Source organism: Acomys minous, assembly GCF_964271855.1.
Source record: "Acomys minous genome assembly, chromosome: 15".
Classification (NCBI taxonomy): Eukaryota; Metazoa; Chordata; class Mammalia; order Rodentia; family Muridae; genus Acomys; species Acomys minous.
In genome coordinates, this window is record NC_140497.1 from 102,073,567 (window position 1) to 102,092,524 (window position 18,958).

At 52.1% G+C, this 18,958-nt stretch overlaps 1 protein-coding gene across 2 annotated transcripts in view; it reads right to left on the reverse strand.

Annotated features, from left to right (window-relative positions):
- The window catches only part of SUGP1 (SURP and G-patch domain containing 1), a 27,835-nt gene continuing 8,877 nt past the window's right edge, over nucleotides 1-18,958 (reverse strand). For both annotated transcript variants that reach the window (XM_084759050.1, XM_084759049.1), the window contains exons 6-16: nucleotides 16,691-16,915; nucleotides 13,491-13,614; nucleotides 13,049-13,149; nucleotides 12,322-12,445; nucleotides 7,435-7,790; nucleotides 2,972-3,078; nucleotides 2,327-2,504; nucleotides 2,002-2,108; nucleotides 1,152-1,297; nucleotides 761-890; nucleotides 1-657 (exon numbers count right to left, since the gene is read on the reverse strand). In XM_084759050.1, coding sequence (XP_084615176.1) covers nucleotides 631-657; nucleotides 761-890; nucleotides 1,152-1,297; nucleotides 2,002-2,108; nucleotides 2,327-2,504; nucleotides 2,972-3,078; nucleotides 7,435-7,790; nucleotides 12,322-12,445; nucleotides 13,049-13,149; nucleotides 13,491-13,614; nucleotides 16,691-16,915 — 1,625 coding nt within the window. In that variant the 3' untranslated portion in view covers nucleotides 1-630. The remainder of the gene's footprint in view (nucleotides 658-760; nucleotides 891-1,151; nucleotides 1,298-2,001; nucleotides 2,109-2,326; nucleotides 2,505-2,971; nucleotides 3,079-7,434; nucleotides 7,791-12,321; nucleotides 12,446-13,048; nucleotides 13,150-13,490; nucleotides 13,615-16,690; nucleotides 16,916-18,958) is intronic.

Consider the following 18,958-nt stretch of genomic DNA (forward strand, 5'->3'; position numbering starts at 1 on the left):
CACAGGAAGTGGGGACACATTTATTGCAGGCTCAGGAAAGGTGCTAGGCAGCAGTAGCGGAAAGGGGGTTGGAGAACTGGGCGTGTTAAGGCAGCTGGGATGAGCACTCTGGCTGGAGAGGTCTAGGCAGGGGCAGAGGCAGCACAAACAGGGACTGCAGAGACACGTCCACCACACCTCCAGATGGGCTCATGCGGAGGCCTTGTGGCTTTGCAACTGAGTACTAGTTCCTGTTTGTCAAAGACCCTTGAGCTGGCTTCTGGCATGAGACAGCCCCTCTCCCAGATGCCGGCCTCCAGACAGGCCCCACCCCCACCCCAGCTGTGCCCAGCACACACCAGCCCATCCACATATCACGAAGTGTTCAGAGGCCCCTTTCCCCTGCCTGGGGTAAAGTCCGCACCAGCTGGCTGGCCTCCAGTCACTGTGAAGTCAATGATGAGCCTCACTGGGACTGGACGAGGGACAAAAGGGGTTTCTGATAATGGCAGGGACAAAATGCTGGGCAGGTGAGCACTGGGACTTTAATACACAGCACAGTTATGACAACGGCATGGGCAGAGATGGATGCCAGAACACTCCACAGTCTGAGGATGGACGATCTGAAAGTAGAGTTTGTTTCCAGAATATTCAGTAGTAGGGCCGTCTGGGGTTGTTCTGTGGAAGGCCAAAAAGATCGAGAGTGATAACGTTAGTGGAAACTGTAGGTTCTCCCTGCAGAACCTTCCAGGTAGCAGAACTCAATCAGGTTAACACGCACCAGGGGGTTGGGCCGGAAGCGGTAGGCCAGCATCATCCTCTTGCGGAAGGCCTCATACTCATCATCCTCCTTGGAGAGCTCAGCCGGCCGGTCGATGCCAAAGCCAGCTCCATCTACTGTGGTGGCACCCCTGTGAGGAGCGAGCAGTCAAGAGTAGGCCAGGGTGGGACACATAAAAAAGGGCTGCAGGGGACTGGGGTGGAAATGGGTGGCATGGCTTAGCAGTCCTGGCAGAGGTCCTAGATTCACCCAGAATGGGGTCAGAGGCCAGCCTCAAGGTCATGCAGCAGTGTGTGGAACAAGGCTTCACACTTGGACAAGTTCTCACTAGTTTCTGAACCTTACAGCTTGGCCCATCTGGGCCCTCCCTGCAAAACCCAGCAGCACTTACTTGTTCACTGGGTTCTTGATGCCCTGGCCCTCAGTGCCCAGCCCCTCGCCCTCCTTCCAGCCCATCTTCATGAGCATCTGATAGCCAATGTTCTCCACGGTCAGCTTGAACTCCTTGTACTCTGAGTAGTCCGGCTCTCGGCCCTCCTACAACAGGAGGAGGACGTTGCCAGCAATGAGGACTGCACCTGTCCCTGGGCCCCACATCTGGCTCCAGTGCCCGCCCCTCCTGCTTTTAGCCTCAGGTCAGACTGGGACCACCCATGTGCCCCACCCTCCAGTTGCAAAGTCTACAGAAACAGACCAAGCCCTTACTCCTTCTGCTCTCTCCAAGGAGCTGAGCTTCCTGGCAAGCAAGTCAAAGGGGGCAAGGTGACCACTGACACAGCTCCTTTGGGATGTTAACAGTTATTGGTAAAGAATAGTGCGTGTCTTAAGCAATTTGTTACAAACACCAGCCTGGGGACAATCTGCCACAAGGAATGCTAAACAGATGTGGTTATGGGATACAAAGAGAACCCAGTTCAGGTCCAGCAGCCCACTGGTGCTTGAGCCTACCACAGTAGGGGCTGCATGCAAGGAGGTGCCTGCCTGTAATTGGGTGACATTGGTAGGATGACAAGAGATCAGGCCAGTCTGGGTTACACAGCAAGTTCCAGACCAGTGAGGACTGTATGGCAAGGCTCTGTCTTAAAAAGAAGAAAGAGGGAAAAAGACAAAGTCCCTCTGCTCTGGAGGTGTGACATCCCTGTGGCTGAGAAACACTACACTAGTTGTTAATTCCCCACCCGTCAGCACCTGCCACAGCACAGAAGGCGGAATGCCCTCCTGCCAGCTTCCCCAGGGCTCACCTTCAGGGCCTTGAAGGTCTCCATGAACTTCTCCAGCTCATCAGGGGGCAGGAAGTCACCAATGAAGTGCTTGCCCCGACCCATCTGTGTTAGCTGCTCTGCCCACTCTGTGGAGAGATGAGTGGTAAGGAAATGAGGTGGAAGGCGGCACCATGGTGTCCTTCCTGGACTTGCAACCTTGCCCACAGTTCATACAAAGACCAGTGGTTGCTCATGAAGGGTCACCCCCTCACTGAGGGCAGGCAGAGGTGGAGCCTCTGGACCGAGTGCCATGGCCAGGCGATACCAGTGAATGGGGTCCATCCACCCCTCACACCCCACACACCCCGTGTCTTGTCCATCTCCATGCGCCGCAACTGGTGTTCCCAGGTGCCCAGCTCGCTGTCCACCTCCTCATCACTGTCATAACCATGCTGGTGTTGCTGCAGCGCCTTCTCCCACAGCAGCTGCATGTCCTGCATGGCTCGCTTGTGCTGCATAATCATGTCATACATCTGCTGCATCTGTGGAGGGGACAGGCATGGACTCAGTGAGGATGTCTTCTTGCCCAGAAAAGCAAAGCAGGACAAGAGCTGCAGCCTGTCGCATCCACATCGCAGCATGGGTGGGGACTCTCAGCCAAAGCACACGGATAGCAGCTGACATGGGCTGTAGGCCTGTGGCAAGGTGGTGCTGGGGGCTCTGGGGCTGTGATCCCACCTGTCCCGCCTAGCTGGCCCCTCACTGAAGAGGTCAGACAACAATGCCCCAGATTACCAGGGTCCCAGAGCATAGACACCTAGACAGTGGAGGTAGCTAGGGAAGGGCAAATGGGAGACGTCTCTGAAGGAACAGTGCACACACCCTGAGCACTGCCCTAACCTGGTTCTGAGGACCTGCCTGTCAGGAAGTCCTCAGGCAGCACTCCCACATGGATACCCATGTGGTCCTGAGCCTCGGGGCAGAGCCGAGTGCTGGCCTGTGGCCTTACCTCCTGCTGCTCCTTCAGCTGCTTCTTCTGCGCATCAGACAGCTCTGTGACACCCACCAGGCCCACAGGTTTCCCCTTCTCATAGCCGAGCCCTTTGAGATCCTGAACTAGAAGGAGAAAACACATGACAGGACAATAAGAAAGTGGCAGTCTTGTGCCAGGGTTTCAGGTACCTGGTGTGAACTATGTCCACAACGCCCCAAGCAGGGTCAACAGCAGCTGTCATGTGCACTGGTTGTTCAACTCTCTAGGAAGAAGTCCTTTCCAGAAAGGCTTTGCAGCCCCTTAGTCACAAATGTGGACACTAGGGACTAGAGAAAGTCCCATATCCCAGTATAGAAACCTGGCCCGAGTCCTCAACACCACACAGCTAATGGCGCCTGACACAGCAACAGAAAAGGAGCTGAGCTCTGTGCATGTCCACGAGCCACACACATGCTATCCGGTGTAGATGCAATAGATTGGCTCTGATATTAGACTGCCATGTGGTTCGTTTGGCTCCCTTGGGGAAGACAGCCAGCTATCCCAACGCTCCTGACATTTAATTTAGCATTATCTTTAGACATTGGCTGAAGCTGTACTGATCCATGGAGATGCTGGCTTGTCCCTCTAGCTGACAGAAGCCACCAAACACCACTGGGAAGGAAAGCCAGGTCTCCACATGCTCATGCACGCAAACTCCTCTAGCAAAGTGGAAAGAGCTGAGTCTACCTAAGTCATCAGGCTAGGGCATCAGAACTGCCCACTAGGGATGGATGAGGCTCAGAGGGCAGTGTCTGGCTAGTGAACGCATGAGAAAGTGTGTGCATGCACACAGGCGCTCTCTCTCCCTCTCTCTCCCTCTCCCTCTCTCTCCCTCTTTCTCTCTCTCTCTCTCCACTTAGCTCCTAGGTTCCCAGTGCATTCCTGATCTTTGCTTGAGGGCTTATAGGAGCACAGAGGGGTGTGGGGATCCATGAGGCTGAGAGGGGACCCCCTTCTTTTCAGTAACAGGCAATGAGTCCTCCCAGGCAGAGACAATACAACACAATACAACACTGGATGTAAACCCCAACCTATAGTTGAACGCCCATGCTGCCACTCTGAACCACAGCTTTGGTGCCTTCACTGTCAGGGCTCTTCCTTTTCTGTGACCAACAAGCACTCAGCTTAAGTGACAGTCTGTTTCTTAGTCCTCCACTGGCTCTATCAAGAGCTCAGGAGTTTTTCTCCTTGACTTAGAAACAGAAGACCCTGGGGGGCTGGAAGGATGGCTCAGAGGTTAAGAGCACTGCCTGCTCTTCCAGAGGTCCTGAGTTCAATTCTCAGCAACCACATGGTGGCTCACAGCCATCTATGATGTGATCTAATGCCCTCTTCTGGTGTGCAGGCGTACACGCAGGGGCAGAGCATTGTATATATAATAAATAAACATTAAAACACATACACACAAAACAAAAAAACAAAAACAAAAACAAAAAACCACAAAGACCCTGGTGCTGGAGATTGGCCCTCAGAACTAGGCAGGATGCCCACCCATAGGAGAGCAGCCTTTCCTGTGAGACTGTAGTAGCTTTATGTCAACTTGACACAAGCTATAGTTATTTGAAAAGATAGAACCTTGACTGAGAAAATGCCTCTGTTAAGATTGGGCTATTTGCAAGCCCGTGGAGAATTTTCTTAATTAGTGATTGATGTGCGAGGGCCCAGTTCATTGTGGGTAGGGCCATTCCTGGACTGACCAGGGTTCTATAAGAAAGCTAGGATGCGCAAGCTATACAGAGCAGTAAGCAGCACCCCCCACACCCCACCCTTGTGGCCTCTGCAGTAGCTCCTGCCTCCAGATTCCTGCTGTAACTTCCTTCACTGATGAACAGTGATGTGGAAGCATAAGGCAAATGAACCCTTTCTCCCCAAGATGCTTTTGGTCATGGTGTTTCATCACAGCAACAGTAACCAGGGGCCATCCTCCTGTTAAGATGAGCAACTGGGAGAGGGGTTGGTGGGTAGGAGGAGCTGCCGGACGGCAGAAGTTCCTCAGCCACTGACTATCAATCAGCTCAGATGATGTAATACCATGCCCATACCCATGTGGGCTCGTGGCAGGAAATAGGAGAAATGCTGGCTGTCCCTCAAACTGCTGTGAGGAGGAAAGGTCAGAGGTAACTATGCAAATTGACTGTGGTTGCTTCTTGTCTTGTGCTTCCTGAACGTTCTATGATGAAAACATAACTGATGTGTTTCAAAGCCTAGGACAGAGAACAGGATCATCTATCTGTGTGACCTTGGACAGAGGCTGACTGCAAATCATGGACACAGACAGACAGGATGGAAACAGACATGGCCCTGGTATGGCACGAGGAGATTGGGTTAAGACCCGCTTAAGTAAAAAAGAGGCCAAGAGACATGCTGAGGAGACACCCCTCACAGAGGAGGGACAGTTACATATGCTCCTCTCCGGAGCCTCCTCACACACGCTGGAGATGGATCAATGGGTGACAGAATCTGTCACCAAGTCCCAACCTCAGGACAAACGTGGTGGAAGAAGAGAGTCAACCCCGCTAGGCTGCCCGCTGACCCTCACTCCTGCCATGGCACACATGGTGGTGCACACCTTTAATCCAGCACTTGGGAGGCAGAGGCAGACTGAAGTCTGAGGCCAGCCGGGTCTACACGTGACTTCCAGGCTGCATAGTGAGACCCTGACTCACTGACTCACAGCAAGTGTACAGCGCTAGAGAGTGCTGGCTGCTCTCCAGAGAACCCAGGGGTCAGTTCCCACCATCTACATGGTGGCTCACAACCACTGGGAACTGCAGTCCCAGGGGATCTGACGCTACCCTCTTCTAGGCTCTGAGAGCACCAGGCATGCACATGGTGCACAGACACACACACACACACACCCTCCAAAAAGCACTAAGCAAAAGCTGACAGCATTGAAGGAGAAAGAGAGCATCCTACTGTAACTTTTAGATAGGGCAATGTGCCATTTTCACACCTGCAGCTGGGAGTGGAACCCAGGACTTGCAATGACTGACAGGCGAGCTCTCACAGCTGGGCCACACCCCAACCCTGAAAGTGGCCTTCCTAACAATGGGCACAGCACCTACACAGAGCACCAATGAGCTGAGGCTAGGGTGGTGGCAGTAGACTTCCCAGCACGCTGGAGAGGACTCAATCCAGAGAACACACAGACATACACAACTAAAGACTGAAGGCTTTCCTGCAAAGCCAAGAAGTGAGACGAATAAGCCTGTTTCTGCCATCTCTCATGTCACATGGGGCATACATACATCACAGGCCCTGACCACAGTGAAGTTTTGGAAGAGAAACAGTTGCAACTGCAGGAGATAGCCTCCCATGGAAACCCAATCCAGCCCCAGCGGCCACACACCACCCCAGCGCTGGGGGGTGGAGGCAAGAGGACCCGAAGTTCACTTAGTCTCAGTCATGGAGTAAAAGCGTGAGACCAGCTTTGGTTCGACTGGAGAGATCGCTCGGTGGTTACGGCACTGGCCGCTCTTCCAGAGGGCCTGGGTTTGATTAACAGCACCCAACCACCTATAACACCAGAACCGGGGACACACATGGTACCTTCTTCTGGCTTCTGTGGGCACTGCATACATGTAGTGCACAGTCACACATGCAGACAAAACACCCAAACATATAAAAGCACACAAATGTGAACAAACAACAGGAACGGAAACTAGTCATGGAGGCTGGGGCTGTGGCTCAGGGCAGCCTAGCATGCTGAGGGTCCCAAGTGTGACACTGCACCAAAAGCTTAAGTGTCACCTGTCCTCTGATGTTGCTGTAGAGCCATCTTCTTCACTATGCACCCCTGGCTGGCTTAGATCTCTCTATGTAGACTTAGCTGCCTTACACTCAAGACATTCACCTGCCTCTGTCTCCTTAGTGGTGGGGATTCAACTGTGTGCCACCATGCCCAGCCCCCTATAGCCCTTAATCCTATTTCCTTGCCCACCACACCCCCTCTGGAGCAAGGCACTACTTACTACACTTTGCACGAATGCTAGCACTTACCATCCCTGCATCTAGGAGGTAGAGCATCAGGGTTCTGGTTATCCTAGCCCCATGGAACTATCTCAAAACACTGTCTCCAAACCAAAGACCACAGGAGACTGTTTCCACCTCCCAGGATGGACATGTGGGCATGTGTAGATAGATGTATGTTTTGAGTCAGGGCTGGCCTGGATCTTGCAATTCCCCTGAGGTAGCTTTCAGGGATAAAGGACTATGCCACCAAACCTGGCTCTGAGTATGTGACTGCATAAAAAGGCCACGGATACTGAGGCGTGGGCATCTGTGTGAGTCCTGGACCCAATCCCCACTGGAAACTGAAGGCCGGTTCCATTTGCATGGATGTCTGTACACAAATAGCCCAGAATACCCAGTCACAGGAGGGAGCAAAATGTGGCCCCTGCTCTGAAATGACCCGTGACCAACAAGAAAGAGTGGCCCACCTGACAGAGGTGAAGGCGAGGCGTCTATGTCCCTCTGTGCCAGTTCAGCAGGTGGCAGTTCCACTTTGTCCTCTTCAGGGCCCCACCGGCTCTTCCGCTTCCTCTTCGCAGTGGCTGTGGTGGTGGGCTTCCCGGGGATGGACGGAGTGGGGTTGACAGCAGGCGCGGGGGCCACTGGAGTGGGGCAGGCAGTGATGGGGGGTACAGCTCCTGACAAGGCTTCAGGGGCAGACTTGCGCCGTAGGCTGGGGTTGGGAGCAGGCAGGGAGCCTGTGGAGCCCGCCTTGGCTTTCCGGAACTCCTCCAGCTTTTGCCGGTAGTATTTGTACCCTTGGCTGTTGGGATCATAGAGAAAACTGCAAAAGAAAGTGGGGGACACCACAGCTGGGTTGAAACCTGGCCCTGCTACTGGGCCTAGAGAAGATCAGGCTGTGAGCACTTAAGGTGGCCAGTCACTGTCCGGTCAGGCTCAGGCAGAGGGACTGCAAGCCCATCCTCCCCAGCCCGGTTGGGGGCCAGGAATGTAACAGGCACCCTCAGAGCCTCCCCAACCCTGCAGCGACCTTCCATCAGGAAACCCCCGAGCTGCTGGGAGACCTTGGGCACCACTCCTTCAAATCCAGCCCTATCTCCAGGGAGCCCCATAGGCCAACAGTGAAGGACACAGGTTTGGGACTCCAGCCCCACTTTGGAGTAAGCAGCTTGGGGACAGAAGCATTTTCACCCTAGAAGCTGTGGGCAGAAAGTGTATTGCCCCTGGCCTGAGCCAGCTGGAACACAGTAGGGCTGAGGTAACAAGACTGCCAGCTCTTCTCCACTGCCTACTTCTCTGACAGGGCAGAGTGGAGTGACCTGGCGCAGTGTTCCCAGTTCATGTAGCAAATACAGTCCTGAGGAGCTGGACCTGCGCACAGGGACCTGGAGGCTGGTCCCAGCAGAGCTGTATCCCAGCACAGCTGCATGGCCTCGGTCCCCCGGGGCTGCCTAAAGGCTGCCGCTGTCTAACTCTCTGTGCTCAGCTGCTCTGTCTCTCCTACCAATGGAGTAGAGTGCAAATAGCACCTATGCACACCTTCCTGAGAGCAAAAAGGAGCTGCAGGACTTGGAACGCCTGAAACATCGGCAGCGGAGCTCCCTGGGCTGTTCAGAGAGTGACTACAGTTGTCACACACTGAGGCAGAGGTGGTTTGCCTTTGGATATTTTCACCATGTGGCTTGCAAAATGCTTGGTGTGGTAACAGAGGACACAGGAGCTGACAGCACAGGGTCAGATACTGTGGATTTCTTTTGCATAAGCAAGAACCACCAACAAATCTCCATCAGCTCAGTCTGTGAGCACATGAGCCCCAGGAGACAGCTGGAAGAAGCCTGCTAACACTCACTGTCTGGAAAGGGCAGGAGACAGTGATGTCTCCTTTGTATCCCTAGGTCATAGTATAAGCATGACCAAGTAGAGGCACTTGTAAAAGAAACAAGGGGGCCTAGGGGGGGTGATGCACACTTCTATTCCCAGCACTTGGGAGGCAGAGGCCAGCCTGATCTACAAGAGTGAGTTCCAGGACAGCCAGGGCTACACAGAGCAACCCTGTCTCAAAACAAGCAAGCAAGCAAACAAACAAAAAACTAGAAACAAAAACAGAAGAGAAACAGACAGACAGACAAGGGGGAACTGGAAGGTGGCTGAGGGGAAGAGCACTAGCTGCTCTAGGGCTTGGAAGCTCACAACGGTCTAGGTCCATGGGATCTGACATAATTTTCTGGCCTCCATCACATGGTGCACCTACGTACATGTAGGGAGAACACTTGTAAAATTAAAAAAAAAAAACAAAAAAAACAAAAACAATCATAGGCTTTGGTGTCTGTGTGAGTCCTTGACCCAAGAAAGAAAACTTATAAAATAAATTTAATTAAAAAAAATTTTTTTAATGTAAGAGACAAAGCTGTGGCCTTTAATCCTTGTACTTGGGCAACAAATGTAGAAGGATTTCTTTCCTTTTTTTTTTTTTTTTAAGATTTATTTGTTTATTTTGTGTATAGAAGTGCTCTATCTACATTTACACCTGCAGGCCAGAAGATGGCATCAGATCCCACTACAGATGGTTGTGAGCCACCATGTGGTTGCTGGGAATTGAACCCAGGACCTCTGGAAGAACAGCCAGTGCTCTTAACTGCTGAGCCATCTCTCCAGCCCTGTAGAAGGATTTCTAAGTTCAAGGCAGTGGTTCTAGAGAAGGTAAAACTGCATAGTCACACACACACACCAAGTATGGTTGCTTATGCCTTTAAACCCAGCACTTGCTTGCGAGGCAGAGGCAGGTGGATCTCTGAGTTTTAGGCCAACCAGCAAGGGCTACACAAAGAAATCCTGTCTTCAAAAATCAAAACAGAAGACTCTCCCCACCCCCATCCTCCTCTTTGGTTCCTGCTCACATCATGGACTGCAGCATAAAGAGCCAATCAAACCTCCTCCTTCTCCTCCAAGCCACCAAGGGTAAGGAACACTCCCAGCATCCAGAGACAGACAAAGACACTATTTCAGTATTTAGGCCAGGCCTCTTGCCTCAGTTTCCTTGTCCCTAAGAACTCAGCATTTTGGGGCTTGGTGGCACACACTTTGGAGTTAGAAGGAGGCCGATCTCTGAGTTCAAGGCCAGCCTGGTCCACAGAGTGAGTTCCAACACAGCCAAGGCTACAGAGAAACCCTGTCTTGAAAACCAAACCAAACCAAACCAACAAAAACACCTGAGCATGCCAGGAACTGGACCACCCCACAAGAGGCTAGCCAAAGGAACGTACCTTTGGCTTCCTGACACATGGCCAGCTACACGGGGCTGTTTTTCCTCTTGCTATGTGTTTGGAATAGGGTCTTGCTATGTGGCCTTAAACTCACAGATCTACTAGCCTCTGCTTGGGGAGTAAAGGTGTGCACCACCACATGCAACCCACAAAGCATTTCTTTTTTCGTTTTTGTTTTTTGAAACAGAGTTTCTCTGTGTTATCGTCGCTGTTCTGGACTCTTGTAGACCTGGCTGTCCTTGAACTCACATCAATCCATCTGCCTCTGCCGCCCAAGTGCTGGGATTAAAGGTGTGTGCCACACAAAGCATTTCTTTTCTTTTCTTCTTTCTTTTTTGTTTGTTATTCGGGACACGGTTTCTCTGTGTAACAGCCCTGGCTGTCCTGGACTCACTCTGTAGACCTGGCTGGCCTCAAACTCACAGAGATCCGCCTGCCTCTGCCTCTTGGGTGCTGTAGAGTCTTGGGCTATATAACAGAACAGGCAAAGTGACCGGAGCACACTCACTCTTTCTGCTCTTGACTGGCTTGAGCAGCTACTGTAAGGACTGCTGCCTTTTCTCCCAATCACAGGCTGTAAGCTGGAGCGAGCACAGTAAACCTTCTCCCTAAGTCACTTCTGTCAGGGAGCTTTTTCCTAGCAGCTCAGCAATGAGACTGGACTGCCCGTTTCATGTGAGCTCACAGGCCTTGAGGGGGCCAGGAAGCGATGCCCCATTCCCTGCCCATCTTATGAGCCATGGGGATGGTGAGTTGGCTCATCTCAGCCATCCCAGGCTAGGTACCTACGGCCAAACCCTTCAGGCAGACAAAGGCTGGGAGGAGGCTCAGAGCCACCGGAGACAACTCTGGATCAGTGAAAGGCTGGGTGGGGCTGGACCTTGACCTCCTGAAAAGGAGGGGTGCAAAGTAAAGTCCCTTCACTCTTCCCAGCTGTCCAGATAGACCTCTATAGCAAATAGAACCCTAAAGCCAGTGAGTTCTGATTTACATGTGCTCAGGCAGAGAACTTTGTAAAAGGCTGCCAGGCTGTGTGTGGTGCACACACCTGTCACAGCAGACTCCAGACTGAGGCAGAAGCAGGAGCTCCGTGCAGGCCTCCCTGAGCAGCTAGACTCTGCTGCCCCTTTTGCCCCACTGACCACCAGATGGGAGCGTGAGTCTGAACCTCAGGAGTGGTGTGCGGTGGGCAGGTGTGATCCTCTCTGAGATCACAGCACAGGATGGGTTCCCACTCCTTCCACCAAGGCTCCTGCTCCCTCCTGCTCCCTCATCGTAAGACTTCCCAAGACCACACAGCAGCAACTGCCACTTCCCACAGGGAACAAAGTGAGCACCAGATTGTCTGTGAAACACATGGGAGAAACAGATCTATCAACCCAGAGTGGCTGCTCAGATACCATTCAGGACACATACCCAGGCTAGCCCTGTGTGGAAGCACTCGCCTTTAATCCCAGCACTCGGGAGGCTGAGGCAGGTGGATCTTTTGAGACTCAGGGCAGCCTGGTCGACAGAGTGAGCTCTAGGACAGGCAGCGTCCTGTCTCAAAATAAAAAAATAGAAAATTTAAAAGGCATAAAAGAAAAAGAGAAGCTCCTAGGATAATACAGCCCCTGTCCTCTCACATGGAGCCCCGTGCAGGCCATGGCTGGGGTGAACCTTTCTTGTTTTCTTTTTCACAACTAACCACCAAGTATGTGTATATGGCACACAGACATACATGTTGACAAAACACTAAAAAACATAAAAGTCTATCTTTGTTTGTTTGTTGAGACAGGGTTTCTCTATGTAGCCCTGGCTGTCCTGGACTCAGTTATAGACCAGGCTGCTCGAACTCACAGCGATTCGCCTGCCTCTGCCTCCCGGATGCTGAGATTAAAGGCATGCACCACCACACCTGCTCCGGAGGTTTATGTTCTGAATAGCTGGTCCCTGTAAGTGGTGACACTCTGGAAGGAGCCACCAGGTGTGCACCAGAGGCTCTTTGGGCCATAGTTTGGCCCCTGATCCAGATGCCCTCTGCTTCCTGGTCACAATGGAGAACAGCCCTGAAACACAGCAAAGCAAGTCTGCTGCCTGGCAGAGCCTTACCTGAAGGCCTGGTTCTCACGGTTGTTCTGGAGGGCGATGGTCTCCACCTCAGGACCCCCGTCTGCTATGAACCTGGCCAACTTTTCTGCAAGGTTCTTGGCCTCTTCGTCCTCTGGGGGTGAAACTTTAAGCAGGCTGTCAGTACTGAGCTCAACTCACCACACCCAACAGCCTAATTCCTGCTAAGAGCCCCTCGGGAGTGAGCGGGGCTTGGCTTAGGAACGGTGCAAAGAGAGACAGGCAAACGGGAATCAGATTACTATAGGGACCAAAGTCAGAGAAATACCACAAGTATACAATCCCACCCCACACCTCCCCTTCTCCTGAGGAGGACAAAGCAGAACTGTGCACTGATTCAGTCATGTTCCACACAGAGACTCCTGTTGCCCACCAGAGCCTCTGACCCATGACAGCCACCTCCCGCTGTCTGTCCCCAGCCCACACACTTGGCATCAGGCAGCACACCTGTCTTGGGCACACACAGAGCTAGAGATAACCATATCTTGTCAGAATGACATGTGAATGCTCTCATGGCCCATTCCCCTGTTCAAATGAGCATCTGGACAGGACCCACAGCCCCACACCCCAGAGCCAAGCCTGCTGCTCAGAATTCAGCTGGGCCCTGGGAGACCTGCTGGTGCACCCACAGGCAACTCCCACTGCCCATGAGGGCACAGGTTTGGCTGCCCACATCCCACAGGCTCTCTGCCCTCCGCTGACCACTTACCTTTCGGGGTGGCTGCCTGTGGCTTTTGGGCTTCCTTCCTGATCTCAGCCACCTTCTTTCTGTAGTACAGGAATTCCCTGCTATTCTTATCATGTAAAAAGCTGGAAAGGAGATTTGGAATATTAAAAATGAGTTCGGGGTATGTGCAGCTGAGGCTCCACTGCAGAGCCCTCATAAGGCATTTAAAATGTAGGCTTGAGGCTCGAGCAGCAGAGTGAGACCCTGCAGTCTACACCAGCACTTCCTTCCAAATATAATGACCTCCTTTGGGGCTGGGGCGCGGCTCAGCGGAACAGCCCTCGCTTAGCACACAAGAGGCCCTGGGTTCCGCACTGAGCTCCAGACAGGTAGCTCCCTGGCCCAGGCTGTGTGTCAGTTCCCACACTTATATGAGTGACCACAACAAACGTGAGCAGCACGGCACTGCCCCGGCGGTACTCACGTGAAGGCCGGGTTATCCTTGTAGTCCTCCATAGCTACTTTCTCTAGCTCTGGGCCTCCTTCCGCCACAAAACGGGCCAGCTTCTCTATCACTCTCCGAGTCTCCGCTCCCTCTGGGGGTGAAACTTTAAGGAGGCTGTCAGTACGGGGCTCCGACTTACACACCCAACAGTCACTAGGTACACTCTATAGGCCGCAACGACAAGGGGAAAGATTGGGAGATGCAGTAGGCTGCCAACAGCCCACACACGGCTCCGTTGAGGGGTGGTCTCCACAGCCGCACGGCTCCGTTGAAGGGTGGTCTCCACAGCCGCACGGCTCCATGGAGGGGTGGTCTCCACAACCAGACAACCAGGCAGTGGACAGGTGTCTGGGTCTCTGGCAGGTGAGACATCATCAGGCTAAAAAGAGCCACTGGGAAGTGTTTATAGTCTCTGTCTCTCTCGTGTGTGTGGTGGGAGGCATTAATTTTTTTTATTAATTTATTTCATGTATGAGTGCTCTATCTGCATGTACACCCAGCAAGCCAGAAGAGGGCATCAGATCACATTATAGATGGTTGTGAGCGGGAACTGAACTCAGGACCTCAGAAGAGCAGACTGTGCTCTTAACCACTGAGCCATCTCTCCAGCCCTAAAGTAGTCTTATTTTGTTTTTCTTTTTTTCTTTCTTCTTTTTGGTTTTTCAAGATAAGGGTTCTTCTCTGTGTAGCCTTGGCTGTCCTGGACTCACTTTGTAGACCAGGCTGGCCTCAAACTCACAGAGACCCACCTGCCTCTGCCTCCTGAGTGCTGGGATCAAAGGCATGTGCCACCATGCCCGGCTTTCATTTTGTCTTTTTAAAATATTTACTTTTCAGGGCATGGTGGCACACACCTTTGATCCCAGCAAAGGCAGGTAGATCTGTTGAGTTCGTCTATAAAAGGAGTCCAGGACAGCCAAGGCTACACAAAAAAACCCTGTCTCGAATAACAAAAACAAACAAAAAGATTTGCTTTATGTTCTGAGTGTTCTGTTAACATGCATGTGTACGTGCCATACACAGTGGTTACAAATCCTCTGAAAGAGCAGCGGTGCCATACACAGTGGTTACAAATCCTCTGAAAGAGCAGCGGTGCTCTCAGCTGCTGAGCCATCTCCTCAACTTCTTTCTTTTCCATTTGAATTTCTGACTCAGAGTCTGTCAAGCACACTGACCTGGCTGGCTAGTGAGCTCGATCTTTCTCTATTCCCCAGCACTGTGATTACAGCACATGTCACCACATCCAGTATTTTCTTTTTCTCTTCAATGAGAGATTTGCAATCATATTAAGGTCCCATGTTAGGATCAACCAAGAGGCAAGTACTTTGCTGACTGAGTCTCCTTGAAAAGTATGACATGCTCTGACCTGAACACTGGGTGGACTTCAGGTAGCTGTCCTGAAGCTGACACAAGCCCAGATGTTTCTGATGGACTCCCTTGTGATCCAGTCATCCAGCATCTAGGACGGTCTGCCATCTCTTGCACCCTCACACACTCACAGCCAGCCACTTAACAAGGGTCTGGGTTTATGCTGGGAAAGTGGGCTGGCAGCCTGCCCTGGGCATGAAGACACCCACTTCTTCATGCTTTTTTTAAAAAAAAGATTTATTTATTTTATTTATTGCATATGTATGCTTTATCTGCAGAAGAGGGCACCATATCACATTATAGATGATTGTGAGTCACCATGTGGTTGCTGGGAATTGAACTCAGGACCTCTGGAAGAGCAGGTGACGCTCTTAACCACTGAGCCATCTCTCCAGCCCCACTTCCGCATGCTTAATTAATCACCACCTCAGAGATACGATGTTAAGGGTTTGTTTTTTGTTGAGGCATGTACCGCAGACTAGTTTAAAGGCTAGCCTTAAATTCTTGATCTTCCTGCTTCAACCTTCTGAGTCTAGGGTGACAGACACGCACCACCTATGCTGTCCTGGGCATGAAACCCAGGGATTTGTATCTGCTAGGCAAGAACTGCACCAACTGAGCCACACCCCAGCCTAAGGTATCTCTTTACAGGTAGATTAGCGGTCTGTACGAGGCATGTAGAACTTGCTTTTATATTTCTCCCCACCTAGTCCTGAGGCTGAGTCTGATCGTCCGTGTGTGGATCATGTCCTTTTGTAAGTGTCACAAGGGAAACAAGTCACTGTCAGCTGCTGTCTGGCCACAGGGGTAGATGCTAAGCCTGCAGCTAATCTTATACTCCTTGTTGCTTGGTTGCCAGAAAGTGCAGGAGTGCGTGGAGGGGAATAAAGGAACATGTGACCTAAATGGAGGTTCCATGGAGTCCTGGGGTATTTTGTACTGCGTTTTCTTTTCTTTCTTTCTTTTTTTTTTTTTTGGTTTTTCGAGACAGGGTTTCTCTGTGGAGCCTTGGCCGTCCTGGACTCACTTTGTAGACCAGGCTGGCCTCGAACTCACAGCGATCCACCTGCCTCTGCCTCCTGAGTGCTGGGATTAAAGGCGTGCGCCACCACGCCCGGTCGTGCTGCGTTTTCTTAAAGATTCACCTTCCTTCCATGTGCACAGCAAGAATCCCACCTGATCACTGTGTACAGAAGCAGGTATTTAAGGCCACATCAATCGATGCCCAAACAGGTGCTAAGGCCTTGAGACGAGCCTAGGCCCTCGTAGAGCATTAGCAAACTATGAGCAAGGACAGAACCTCTTAGAGGGCGTGCCCTCCAACCTACTCTGGTGACCCTCGCTCACAACAGGCTGACATGGCATAGCTAAAGGATCAGTTTGTCCTCTGTCAAAGTGACAGACAGGGTGTGCAGCCAGGTCTCCACAGGATCCTGCTGTCACAGAGCCTTGTTCTGAATGGTGTGAAGACGAGTTTCTAGACGAGTCACTGTCAGCCCGAGCCCAGGTCCCCGAGGTGGAGTGCATTCTCCAATCTTCACACTCCAAACCTCTGACCAAACTGTGGAGACAGGCAAAGCAGCGCCTGCCTCCGCTTACATGAAGTCCTGTCCAAGACAGCTGTCTATGATGGGCTTCTGCGGCAGCCACTGTGCTCAGACCGGGGCTGGTGTCCTTGGCAGGGCTGTTTCAGGACTTCCTAGGGTGGCTCGCTCTGCTCAAACCCCAGAGTCTGACCTCGGCACGCGTGCCAGGCTCTGGCCACACCGGGTGCCGTGGGTGGGAGGAGGCACGGCAGCCCCACAACTTACCTTTGATCTCCAGCCACTGCTCATAGTCCTCCTCCTCCTCGTCGTCGTCGTCAGGAGACTGGAAGACGCTTGGGCGGTGTGCGACAGGCAGCTGCTTGGCATGTGAGTAGTTCTTTACAGGGCCCACTGGGCCGCCCAGCCCCAGGCCTGTCCGCTTGGTCAGCAGGAGGGGTCTCTTTAAGGTGTTGGGTGCGGGCATGCTGGGAGGAGGCCTGGGGGCTGGATCTGGGGTAGAAAAAGAAAGCACACACTGGAGATCTTCGGAAGGCAGTGTTGCTGGCACACCATAGCTGCACATCCTAGACTTCTAAGCATCAGTGCGTGCCACCCCTAGGCCAAGGAAGCCTGGAAGAGGACAAGCCAGGGCTTGGCAGGTACAGCTCTTGCTGGATTTGCCTCTGCACAGCACATGTAGAGTGAAAGCAGGTCAGCTCCTAGGTGAGACTCCAGCCTCTATATCCCAGATCATAGCCTTCCTAAATTGGACCAGAGGCCCTGAGGCCAAAAGACCAACAGTCTGACAAAGGTTGAAATCAGCTTTAAAGTCTCTTTAATAACAATAAGCTCCAACTGGGCTGTGTGGCTTCCCTCTGACTGGATTTCTACCTACTGGGGTGAGCTAAGGGGATGTGCTGGGGTATATACATGGCCCCTCTTCTATGACCCCACATGTGGACAGGGCCTGGGGTTGAAGACCTGTAACCCCAGCTACTCAGGAAACTGGCAGAAGGACTGAGTTCAAGGTCAGCCTGAGCAACTGTCTTGTCTCAAAATGAAAATCCAAAAGTGGGCTCCTCTATGGTAGAGCACTTGTGAGCATATGTGAGAAAGTGCCCAGCAACACACACAGTAACCCCATGAGCACAGTTACGTCCCTGACAAAGCACGGACCAAGCTACCTGGGGAGCAGTGCTGTAGCACAACTGGGCAGCTGGGCCACAGCATTAAAGGCTCCACACTCTAGATTTATTTCCCAAAGCCTCGGTTTCTAGGTGTGAAACAGGAGCTCCTGGACACACAATGCTTTGGAAGCCAGGAATGTGTAGGTACCCTCTGGGTATAAAGAGAATCCCTTTTCATCAGACAGAAAACTGTCCAGTGAGAGGAGGTGTAATCGTCTGTCCCTAACAGCGCCGCCCACACTGTTGAGGACAGCAGCACAACTTAGACACACTCTGTCAGCAGTGGGGTCCTATGAGGTTGGGAGGGGGGCATGCCTCAATTTCCCAGATGTTTTTCATTACTAAATAAAAAGGCCAGGGCGGGAGAGATGGCTCAGCATCTAAGAGCACTCACTCCTCTCAGAGAAGCTGAACCCCAGTCCCTAGGGCTCCCCAGGGCTCCTACAACCACAAGATGCACATGAACTCATACAGGCTCACATACATATGAGTAAGGGTTAAATCTAAAAATCATAATGAGAAATGTCAGGTAGTGCACATACCTGTTATCCCGGCAACTGGGGGCAAAGGCAGGCAGATCTCTGTGAGTTTGAGGCCAGCCTGGGCTACATAGCCAGTTCCAAGACATCCAGGATTACATAAGAAAATCCTTACTTTTTTGTTGTTTCCCTTTTAGATTTTTGTTGTGTATGAGTGTTTTCCCTGCATGTGTAGCTATGCACCATGTGCATGCCTGGTGTTCCCAACATACAAGTATGTAGAAACCAGAACAGAACTGCTGGAACCACAGTGGCTGTGAGTCACTATGTGCTGCTAGGAGCTGACCCTTGTCCTCTGCAAGGACTAGTGCTCTCCGCAGCCACAAAAGACCCTGTCTTTGTTGTTGTTGTTTGTTTGTTGAGACAGGGTTCCTCTGTGTAGCCTTGGCTGTCCTGGACTTGCTTTGTAGACCAGGCTGGCCTCGAACTCACAGTGATCCACCTGCCTCTGCCTCCCAAGTGCTGGGATTAAAGGCGTGCACCACCATGCTCAGCCAAGACCCTGTCTTAAAAGAAACAAAAACCTAGAAGGCCCAGCCCATGCCACAATTGGCACTGTCAGTAGGGAGCCATGAGGCCTTCCAGGAGCTGGCTTTCTTTCTTTCCTTCCCCCCTCCCTCCCGTCCCAAAGCCTGGCAGGACCACAGTGAGGCTCTCCTTCTCTGGATAGGGACACTGTCCTCTTTGCTCGGCCATCTGACCTCACTGTTGCTGGAGCTGTTAGTTGGAGCCTGGGCTCTGGGAGCCCTAACAAGTCAGGCTGAGCTGCTCACCCCAGTGGTCCAATTAAAGTACAAGTAGTCTCGGGCTGGGGCTCTGTTGGAACA